The sequence below is a fragment of the Chinchilla lanigera genome, unplaced genomic scaffold (assembly GCF_000276665.1).
Source record: "Chinchilla lanigera isolate Chin_1 unplaced genomic scaffold, ChiLan1.0 scaffold00042, whole genome shotgun sequence".
Lineage (NCBI taxonomy): Eukaryota > Metazoa > Chordata > Mammalia > Rodentia > Chinchillidae > Chinchilla > Chinchilla lanigera.
This window is the reverse complement of record NW_004955443.1, coordinates 8,070,503-8,082,030: the sequence shown is the minus strand read 5'-3', so window position 1 is coordinate 8,082,030 and position 11,528 is coordinate 8,070,503. Positions and strand designations below refer to the sequence as shown.

At 42.9% G+C, this 11,528-nt stretch overlaps 1 protein-coding gene across 1 annotated transcript in view; it reads left to right on the top strand.

The window, feature by feature from the left end:
* Nucleotides 1-11,528, top strand: part of Wdr19 (WD repeat domain 19) — a 69,072-nt gene that overhangs the window by 40,888 nt on the left and 16,656 nt on the right. Inside the window, exons 22-29 of the mRNA XM_005391986.2 lie at nt 1,740-1,880; nt 1,961-2,043; nt 2,473-2,556; nt 3,891-4,037; nt 4,362-4,486; nt 6,808-6,920; nt 8,411-8,479; nt 11,284-11,361. Of these exons, the coding sequence (XP_005392043.1) occupies nt 1,740-1,880; nt 1,961-2,043; nt 2,473-2,556; nt 3,891-4,037; nt 4,362-4,486; nt 6,808-6,920; nt 8,411-8,479; nt 11,284-11,361 (840 nt within the window). The remainder of the gene's footprint in view (nt 1-1,739; nt 1,881-1,960; nt 2,044-2,472; nt 2,557-3,890; nt 4,038-4,361; nt 4,487-6,807; nt 6,921-8,410; nt 8,480-11,283; nt 11,362-11,528) is intronic.

Here is an 11,528-nt window from a genome sequence, read left to right as displayed (position 1 = left end):
AAAAAAAAAAAAAAAAAAGAAAGAAAATTAGTTCCAGAAAAGTCATTTCTGCCATTGCACCTCTCACACCCATCTTTTCAGATGACCCTGGAAAACCAGGCACAATGATACACACTCATATTATACCCATGACTCAAGAGGCTGAGGCAGGAGGATCACAAGTTCAAGCCCAGCCTGGGGAACTTAGTGATTTAGTGAGACCCTGTCTCAAAACAGAAAATAAAAAGAGCCAGGGATATAGCTCAGTGGAGAGGTCCTAGATCTGACAACCCACAAAAATGAATTGTATACCTACTGCATTCTCTTGTCCTGGAATTTTAGCTCAAGGAGCTCAGTTTTGTAACAAAATTGGTGTTTTTAAGTTAGTTGATGTAAAAGTTCAGAATTTTTTTTATTCTGTGTTTCTATGTAGCATAGTTTTTACAAAAAGAACGAAAGCTCATCATATTCATTCTTTAAAACCACCAAAGTATGTTAATGTGAAAAGCGAGGGTCTAGTGTTTGGTCTCCTGTCGACACCTTGAAATGTCAACACCCCTGTTAAACCCAGAGATAGTATTTCACAAGGGTATATTCTTACAAGTGGGATTTCTAGCCATAAAATGTGCTTTTAGTTTCTGATACTGCTAAATTATTCCCCAAAACAGATTACAGTAATTCAATATACCTATCAGTTGTATATGATAGTGTCCATTTCCTTATACAGTATTATCAATAATAGTGAATCACTTAATTTGGTAAGCTAAAATATATGTGTTTGATGTGGTTTTGATTACTAGTGAAATTAAGCATGTTTTTATTTATTTATTGGCCGGTTGTTTTTAATGAATTATCTGATCCTATTCTTTGTTCGTTTGTCTTGGGTTTTTGATATTTTCTTTATTTGGCTACATTTTTGTTTTAGTTCATTCTTTATACCTGCTGTCAAATACAGTCACCACTAGCTACATCGGGCAGTTTAAATGATTCAAAATTAAATAAAATTGAAAGTTTAGCTCTTTCTCACTTCCCACACTTCAAATGCCTAGTAGCCACGTGTGACTATTAGCTTTCATGTTGGACAGGGCATAATACGTAACATTTCTGTCATCACCAGAAGCTCTGCTAGACAGGCTACTCTAGGTAAAGAACAATCCGATGCTGTATTTTACTAGAATAGATCAGTTATTAGAAGAATTCTTTAGTTGTCTTTATCATCACCATCATTATCATTACTATTATTTTTGTATTTTGAGATAGCACCTTACTATGTAGTCCAGCCTGGCTCAAACTCAAAATCCTCTTGCCTCAGCCTCCCAAGTGCTGGGATTACCACAATGCACCACCATGCCCAGCTTGTCACCTTTAATGAATTAAACACTTCTAAATAAACAAAGCTTTTATGTTCAATCATGCCTCATACAGAAATCTTCAATTTGATAAATGATTTTCCCCTAAATTGATGCATGGTATTTGTGTTACAATAGCCAGTGTATTACTACTTATATAAAATACTGTGCCAAGTACCATACACGGTACTGTCACAAAGGATACTAAATATTTTGTTTAAAGGATAAAAGATCTAGACTGCTAAAGGGAAAAATTAGAACACTGTAATAGTTGGTTTAAAAAACCCAAAGACTCTGTTATTTCAAAATTAGAGACTTGCTCGAAAAGGGAGCAAACCGAAACCTTTGGACCGGCTGAGATACAGGCATTGAGTTAGGGCCTGATGCGCTCCCCTTGCCTCCTCCCTGCAGGACCACGACGAGCTGTGCCTGGCTGGTGTGGCCCAGATGTCCATCAGGATGGGCGACATCCGCCGCGGGGTGAACCAGGCCCTCAAGCACCCCAGCAGGGTCCTGAAGAGGGACTGTGGAGCCATCCTGGAGAATATGAAGGTATCCCTCACTCTGCAGAGATAGTCATGAGGTCCTCTGCATCACCGATTCGGTATTTTAATAATCCGGTGTTGTTTTAGCAATTTTCAGAAGCAGCCCAGCTGTATGAAAAAGGCCTCTATTACGACAAAGCCGCATCTGTTTACATCCGCTGCAAGAACTGGTAAGGGCTGGCCGCGGTGTGCTCCCGTGGGCGTGGGAGTGAGTGCCTCGGGGTTCACACACTCGCTCCTTGCTGTTCTTTCTACACCCGGATGCACCTTCCCTCTCTGGCTTTACGACACAGACAAGTTCACATTAATGCTCCTTTCCGAAAGAGCAGCGCTTCTTCCGGTTTGGTGTGGGGAGATGCCTAATGAGGTGAGTTACTCGGGAAAAACAAATGGAAATGCCGTTATCCCGAAAGAACCCGTGAATTAACCTTCATCCTCCCACTTTAGGGTGAGTAGGAGCATCGAGAGAAAAACCTGCTATTACTTAAAGAACCCAAGACTTTTAAAAGCGGCTAATAATTGCTTTTTGAATCCTAAAACCCGGCATCTGGTTGTAGGCAGCTACTGTTGATACCGTTCTCCTTGGCTCTTCCTTTTAGGGCGAAAGTTGGCGAGCTTCTGCCTCATGTCTCTTCTCCTAAGATCCACTTGCAGTATGCCAAAGCTAAAGAAGCAGACGGAAGGTCTGTAGTTTCTCAGATTTATACAAATGTAACACGTTCACGACGGGGCCGTACTTCGCACGTCTCGCTGCCGGGGGCTCCGAGCACCGGTGGTGCCTGCAGGAGTGTCCCGTCGGGCGGCACGGGACAGTCCTATCTGAAGTACGAGCTGCCCAATGGGACAGCCATGCGTGTCCCAAGGGCGGGACGTGATAAATACTGCGAGTTTGTTTGTTACCGTTGATGTTTACAGCCCTCCGCGAAAGGGAAAGCAGAGGAAGAGAGAAGGTCGCTTTGTACACCCTCACTGGCCCCAAGTGCTGACTTTAATATCTTCCTCCACCTCACACCTCGGCCATTCCTTTATATATTCCAAGATAGTCATCTCTTTTTATTTGAGGGTTAAATACTGGACATTGAAATTCTGGTATGAAATGGGAGTTAAATGATTGTTGTTCTTTAAGGAAGGATGACCTAACCATGCAGAAGGAAAGAAATGTGTATTCCAGACTTAGGGAGAGACAGTACACTATTTAAGCCAGAAAACAGCATTAAATGTAGCAGTGCTATACCAGTTTCAGCAACTTAGTACTGTGCGGAAAGCAATAGGAAAAGGGACTAAAGACACAAAGGCAGGTTCCAGAGAAGGAAATACAATTTCAAATTGTATTTCTGTAAATAGAAAAAAGTTCTGCCTCACAAATTCTAATAAAAGCTTACTATCATATTGGGAAAGATTTAGTTTTTAACAGTATTATAAAAGTGCACTTGTTATACCTGACTGATAAAAGTGTAAGTTTACGTGACCTATGGCAAGTAACTTTGTAAATATCTATTAAAGAGGCTTTTAAAGTTTAGGATAGAAAAGTAACCTTGGTAAATAGAGATATATGCTAAATGTCTTGTTAAAAATTTGTCCAGACTGAGAAGTACTGAGCGCCACCTAGAGGTCAGCACATGAAGATTTTATATATTGCTGTTAAGAATTGTAAGATTTTATATATCGCTGTAATTGTGAAGAATTCTGTATTTTCTGTTTTCTATAATAATCCTATATTATTACCATAATCTTACCACTAGAAAAGAAAAAACACTAAAATGTAAATTGTATAGAAGCTTTTGATTCATATGTAAAAACTGCAATATGATATTGTATTTGTGCTGTTAGTTTCTTAAACCCCTAGAAAGAACATATTTTTGTGGGAAGCTTTTTTCATGATGAAAGGAGATTTAAACAAAAGCAGGCACCATCAATCCAATAGAAAAGTACCCTGAATATGTATGTGCCTTACCCCACCACCACCACCAAGTTGGGAGGGTTGGGAAGCTTTGTCTGAACTGAGTATCTCTTCTAGATACAAGGAGGCTGTCGTGGCTTACGAGAACGCCAAGCAGTGGAACAGCGTGATCCGCATCTACCTGGACCACCTCAACAACCCCGAGAAGGCCGTCAGCATCGTCAGGGAGACCCAGTCTCTGGATGGAGCCAAGATGGTAGCCAGGTGGCGTAGAGCATTTCTGTCCTTGGAGTCCTAAAAACTAACTTTGGAAGAAAGGCCCCACCTCACCTTGTCAAATACCTAAATTCAAAAGGAATATTTATTCTTTGGGGTTGTTTTTTTAGAATTATATCCAGCAGTTTATTTAAATTTAAAGGCTGTTATGGTCATCTTTTGAGAGTATGCTTGTCAGGTGTACGCATGTAACGTAAAACTGCAGTGTATGTAATAAATTCTTCTTTATTTCCTGGTTGAGAAAGATTTTATTTTGTAAATGCCCAGCTTATTCCATGTGAGAGTCAGACTAACGGAAGCACTTTGTTTCAGGTTTTTCCTCCAGCTCGGCGACTACGGCTCTGCCATCCAGTTCCTTGTCATGTCCAAATGTAACAATGAGGCCTTCACCCTGGCTCAGCAGCACAACCAGATGGAAATCTACGCAGACATCATCGGTAACTACCACTGCTCTCCCGGGCTCTCTCACACACTGGCATCCTAAAAACACCTGGGCTCTCGTGACCAAATTACCAGACTGGGGTGCGCACAAGAACTTTCTTGTTGTAAATGAGTGCCGCTTATACATCAGCACCGATCTATGTTACTTGCCAAATGTCAAGAACCCTATTAAGAGATATGGTGGGATTGCCAAGTAAAGAAAAGCACTGCTTTCAAAAATAAGGTCTTTGGGGCTGGGGATTTAGCTCAGTGGCACAGCGCCTGCCTGGCAAGCGTGAGGTCATAAGTTCGATTCCTGGTACCAGAAAAGAACAAAAAGTAAGGTCTTTGGGGGTAAATTCCAAGACAGGCCAGATTTCACAAACTCTGCTATTTATCAACCATTAGAAGTAAACAAGATTTCACTGTCACGGTAATAGGAAGTACAGGATGATTTTAGAAACTGTAAACATTTTTTAAAATTTTTAAAGTGAGTTATGAGTTAAGAATATATTATTACTTTGATAAACATATAGATATAGATATAGGTAGATATATCTATCTATATATATAGATATACCTATATCTATATCTATCTATATATAGTATAATTGGTAAAGATTTTAAAGACCCAAAAAGGAAAAAAAAAGAATGGAAGGAAAAATGGAAACAGTTTCTGTGAATGGAGAGAGGAGGAAGGGTGGGAGGGAGGGAAGGGAATGGGAAAAAAAGAATTAACATGCGTTATGCACTGCAGTGCATGTGGTTAATATGTATGACAAATACGTACTAATAAAAAGAGAATGAAGTTTTAAAGAATGGTTAAAATATTTTAATGATCCAGAAGAATTTGTATTCTGAGAATGTCTGCTTTTAGATTTTCTTGCCATATTTGCAGTTGTTCAGATTTTGACTTTATGGGCATACATGACGTTACAGAACATAAGATTTCCATTTAAAGCTATTCATCTGTGGGGCGGGAGGTACAGGTCAGTGACAGAGCACTTGTCTGACATGTGCAGGGCCCTGGGTTCGATCCCTCGCACTGCAAAAAGAAAAGGAATGTTGAGTTTATTACGTGAAGTACATTCACGCTGGTGCAGCCATCACCAGGGACTTTGTCATCGTCCTACCCTAAAGCTCTGTACTCAGGGAATAATTACTCCCCCGCCACTCTGCCCTAACCTTTGGAAGTCACTGTTCTGCATTCTGTCTTTACCAGTACGACTGTCCATGGCACCTTGTATAAGTGGAGTCATAAAATAACCTGTCCTTTTGTGTTCCTTTGTTTTTTAAACTTCACAAAATGACCATGAGACCTGCTGGTGGGACTCATGGGAAGATTTCTGTGTGAGTCTTTGAAGGAACATGTGTTGGGAAGTCCTTAAGATAACTGAAGTAAATAAAGAGCTGAAGAAAAAAAGTACAGATAAAAGCAAGTTTACTGTTGCTAATGTTTAGCTTGACAGATGATATTTCTGTCCTAAATTACACATCACTATTATACTAAAGTCCTTGAGTTTTTCTAAGTCCATAAGAATATAGCTTACCTTTATAAAGGAGATGTATAGGTTTTTCTCCCACCCCCAAAGCCCACACACTTTTTTCCACCTTATTTTATGCCTTTCTCTTTTAGACTCTGTATCTGTCTGGCTGGAGGTGTAGGCTATCATTACACTTCAGTATCCTCCCCGGCCTCCATCTCAAATATAAACAATGATTTGGAACTTCAGCAGCTGTGGGATTCTTCCTTCTCTGTGCTTGATAAGTTTGAAAGCCCTAAACCAAAAGAAAATGCTAGCAGAAGAACAGTAACATCTGTAACTAGCATCCTTTGGCCACTTGAATGTCCTCTTCCCTCCATGACTGATACACACATGGACTGTTGTTTTTTGTTTTTTTGGTACCAGGACTCAAACTTAGGACCTTGCTCTTGCCAGGCAGGGGCTGTGCCACTGAGCTACATCCCCAGCCCCTGTGGCTGAGGTTGTAATCATAACGGCTCCTGTTGTTTTAGGAAATAAGAGTGATGAAGGTGTCAAAAGTTAATGGCAAACTGTAACCTGGATTCTCAAAAAAAAAAAAAAAACCCTCATAATAATTTCCTCTTCAGATCCCTGTTCAGACTGAAAGGCAGTTGGAGCAGAGTTAATATTTGGGGTGGTTACCATGACTATGCTTTGCCATAAAAATGGACTCTAATAATAACATTGGTCCTTGCTGTACGAGTTTTTACTCCTATTTTTGGATCACCTCTTCTTAGATCATACTTGTAGGCTAGCAATAAAAGGTAAAAACGTTCTGCTCAGACTTTTCACTCAATGAATTTCTATTGTAGGTTCTGAAGACACGTCCAACGAAGACTACCAAAGCATTGCCTTGTACTTTGAAGGAGAAAAAAGACATTTTCAGGCTGGAAAATTCTTCCTGCTGTGTGGCCAATATTCCCGAGTGAGTATTTGCCAAGGAAACATAACCTGGACTCTCGAGGAAAGATAAAGGAAATATTTTTTAACACCAGCATCCAGATAACCAGATTTGAAATCTAGGAGTGAACTTATTTTGTTGTTGTTTGCCCTGGGGATTGAACCCAGGGCCTCCTCACGCTGAGCATGAGCTCTAGCTCTGAGCCACCCGCTGCCACAGCCCCTGAGAGCCCGCTGTGAAATTTCTCTCTCCTTCCCATACCCAGTCACCACAACTTCCTCCTAAAATCTCTCCCATCTGTCCCTTTCATTCTAACCACCACCCAGCCACCTCCAGCCCAGATCACCCCTTCCAGTCACTGCGGTGGTCTCCTGGTTTCCCTGCTTTTAGTTTCTCTGCCTGTATCTCATCCTTCGTCTTTTTCCCAGCATTTGCTGTGCCTGAGGCGGGGGGTGCAGCATCCGCACAAGAGATGTAATGTGTTTAGCCGTGGGGCCCAGCTGCCTGCTGACCATGTGACAGAGGAGGGACAACTGAACCACACATACCTTGCCTGCCGGGGACAGCCGCTGCCCACCTCAGGCACATCAGTGCCATTCAGGCATCAGGACCTAGCAATGCCTGGTCACGTGGGTTTTCTTCCAAGAGAGGCACAAGTCCAGGTCTCCCGGCTTTGAAACGGAGGCCCAGGTGTTTGCACACAGTCGCTCTAACCAAAGAAAATGTCTATGTGTGAGTCCAGCCTGCAGCCTGGCAGTTTGCTGTTTCCGGTCTTCTAGGAAATGCCCAGGCTCCTTAGCTGGCGCCCAGGAGAATTCCGCCCGTGGAGCTGGGCAGCCCGAGCCTCCTGTCCCCGCTGCTCCCACGGGAGCGTCGTGTGCTCCACTCACAGCCAGGCCCTCAGCAGCCTCCTCCTCCACCTCGCACTCCCGGAACCTCGAACCCCCTGACTCCTGCACACCTGTTCCTCCTGCCGCTCTCGTCCCCTCTCTGTCACCTCCGACCACCCCATGCATAAACCTTTGCCTCAACCGGCCCATTTGTTTTTCAGGCCATTTCCTTTCTTCGCAGGTCTGATGTTCAGACCATTCTAACTTAAAATAATCGGTCCCTGTCATTGTCACTATGTTACATGCATCTCCCCAGTGAGACAGTACCTAACCCAAAAAGGGGGGATCGCGGACCCTTCCTGGGGTTGCTCGCAGGACCAAGCCCCTCACCCCCCCACATGCGTAGTGGCCGGCTGTCAGTGAGTGTCGGTGAACGACCAAGTGGATATTACTATTCTGCATTTTAATTTCCTCCCAAATTCGAAGTCCAGAGGGTTAACTGGGTCCTACTACTTTTTTAAACTAGGCCCCGCGCCTTTGCAATATGTATTTACGACCCAGCACTTGCAAGCCCCTGACTGAGATGAAAATACCTTCACAAGCCATGATTACTTTATGTATGTCAAAGCTTTGTTTTTCCCGGTGCAAATGCAGTCTGAAGTTTTTCTGCCTTTCTCATTTGAGGCACTGAAACACTTCCTGAAATGCACAAGCTCAGAAGACAATATGGCGATAGAAATGGCAATTGAAACTGTAAGTAAATACCGGAACAAAACTTTTTAAGAATGCCAGTATTTTTAAAAAGTTTTTGAAATGTTTGAATACACGACTAAACACGTAAGTCCCATGTACCCATCATCCACCTTCGACATCAACGCGCAGTCTCATTCACACCCACCCGCTTTCCTTGGATCCTTGGGTGCTACTCACAGTCACCATATCACTTGCTTTCCTGTCTAAAGGGTAAGAACGTGGGAGTTTCTTAGGTGTAACTTGCGTCCAGCGGAGCTCTCAAGTTCTGAGTGTATGCTCAGTATCTTGTGAACCTCACAGATCCAGATGTAGAACACCCTCAGGTCCCCCAAAGGCTCTCATGTCACCTCCCAGCCAGCACCCCAACCAGGATACCCCAGTCCTGCTTCTGTCCTTGCAGACTGGCTTTGCCTCTTCATGAACTTCGTACACTTGACCCCTGCAGAGGAGCCCCTTGTGCCCACTTCCTTGCTGTGTCTGGAAATGTGTTGGTGCTGTTGTGTGTGGCAGGGTTCATTGTTGTTTGTTGCTATGTCGTACTCTGCCTATCCGACCCTGCTGCAACTTATTGACCCCTTATTCTGTTGAGGGCCATTTGTGTTCTCTCTAATTTGGACATAGCATGAATAAAAAACCATTTTGGTGGAGACAAACACAGTACTCGTGTTTATGGGGTATATATCCAGGAGGAGAATTACGAGGCCATAGTGTGTACACATTTTTAGCAGTAGCAGGTGGTGCCAACAATTTCTTTCAAGGTGGTCGGACCCGTTTACACCCTACTGGCAATGGAAGGCATTTCAGTCTCTCCGCATCTTCACCAACGCCCATCCGTCCATTTCGGTTTAACTGCTTTGATAGATGTGTAGTGGTTTCTCATTATGGCTTTCATTCATTCTCCTGATGACTAGTGGTGAGAAGCACTTTCTCCTGTGTTTATTGACCCCTTGAATATCCCCGTGTGAGGTGCTGTTCAAGTCTTTTTTCCACATTTGAATAATACCATCTTACTCTTACTGATTTATAGTGCATTTTGTACTTTGCTGTACATTCTGAATACGAGTCTTTTCATTAGAAACTTGTGTTGTGAAAGTCTCCCCAGGTATGGCTTGCCTTTTTATTTCTAGTGGTACCTTTGTGAACAGAAGTTCTTATGTCTTAATAAAGTCTAACTTATGAATCTCTTGTAGTTATTGCTTCTTAGTCCAGTTTAAGAAACGTCTGCCTATCCTATGGTCATGAAGACATTTCCCCTACAATTTTGATAGTTTACTTCTCTCATTTAGGCTTCTACCCACCCTGAATGAGTTTCTGTATATGGTCTAAGGTGTAAGGGTCAAAAGGTTTTTCCCGTGTGGATATTTGGAAATTGTCCTCCTGCCATTTATCAAAATGCCGTCTTTTCCCCACTAAATTACCGTGGAGTATTAGTCATAGATGAAATGACTCTCTGCCTACTTATCCATCTCTATATGGGCTTGGGCATTCTTTAGTTGCCTCCATTGTTTTAGAAATCTGACCTTGCGCCGAGACGCTATCTTTATTATATTGTTATGTATTATAGGCTATCTTTCCCTGGATTTGCCTGTTGTGGGCATTTTATGTAGTGGAATCATGCCATATGTGGCCTTTGTGTATGGCTTCTTCCGTTTAGCATGTTTTCAAGATTCTTCCCCGTTGTGACCTGCGTCAGGACTTTGTACCACATTTTGACTGTGTATCAGTTGGACATTTGAGTTGTTTCCACTCTCCAGGCTACTATGGGAAATGCTGCTGTTAACATCTCCGTGCGAGTTTTGTGTGGACCTGTGTTTTCGTTTCTCTTAGGTAATATTACTTAGCAGCAGAATTGCAAAGAACTGCTCAACTAGTTCCCAAAGTGGCTTCACTACTTTACATTATTTTATTAAACATCGTAAAATAGTGATATTCTATCATTTCTTCTGCACTGACTGCCGTAATGCTTTTGTACAGAGCTTTCACCCATCAGCTATTCGATTACCCAAAGACAAAGGAAAGGGCTCGTTTGGTTTTTTTAGAGATGTCTGAACCAGAGGCCTCTCCACAGCGCCACTAAAGCTTCTCGCGGCCTGCCCTCTGCTGGGCTCCCGTGGTTATTACACTCATTTCTTTCCTTTAGGCGGAGCTCTTGCTGGTGGAGTCCTGGGGGAGTTGCGAGGGGGTACTTGGGGTCATTGTCGTACAGGTTGAATATCCTTTACCCAAAGCACTTGGGACCAGAAATGTTTCAGATTTTGGAGTTTTTTGGATTTTGGAATACTGGTATAGAGTACCAATTTAGCATACTTCTCCAAAATCCAAAAATCCTTGAGCATTTGTCAAAGTTTCAGATTCAGATTTGCGATGGGGATGCTGGGCTACGGAAGGTGCACCTGTAGTGCTCAGGGTATGATGATGTTTGCAAGGTGTTTTGGGGTTTTTTTTTTTTGGTACCAGGAATCGAACTCAGGACCTTGCACTTGCCAGGCAGGCACTTGTGCCACTCAGCTATATCCCCAGCCCCCCAGAAGGTTTTTTTGAAACATCCTAGTACATTCTCTGTGTACAAAAGAAAAGGTACTTTGATGTCATCCATGAGAAAAGCTTCCTCAGGATACATTTTATCAGTAAGGCTACACATGAATGAAGAAAGACCCTGAGCCTGTACTGCATTTCAGACACTACTGTCGATAAAGTAGTTTACTTTATGTAGTTTTTATTCCACTTCCTTAGATGAGCCTCTTTTACCCCCTCTTGCTAGGTTGAAGTTGCTGAACTTGCTGGCGGTTTCTCTTTTGAAACAGGTTGGCCAGGCCAAAGATGAGCTGCTGACCAGCCAGCTGATAGACCACCTGATGGGAGAGAACGACGGCATGCCCAAGGTAGGGAGTCTGCCGGCCAGACGCTCGCAGCCCGCTCTCTTCTTCCTCTGCTTGGCCCTGTCCTTACCTGTCACACCTTTGCAGCACAGTCTGGTAAAGATCACCCAGAGGATATTATGTCATCCGCCTAAAACGGTCATCCCGCCAGTGGCGTAGCCGTGTCCCTG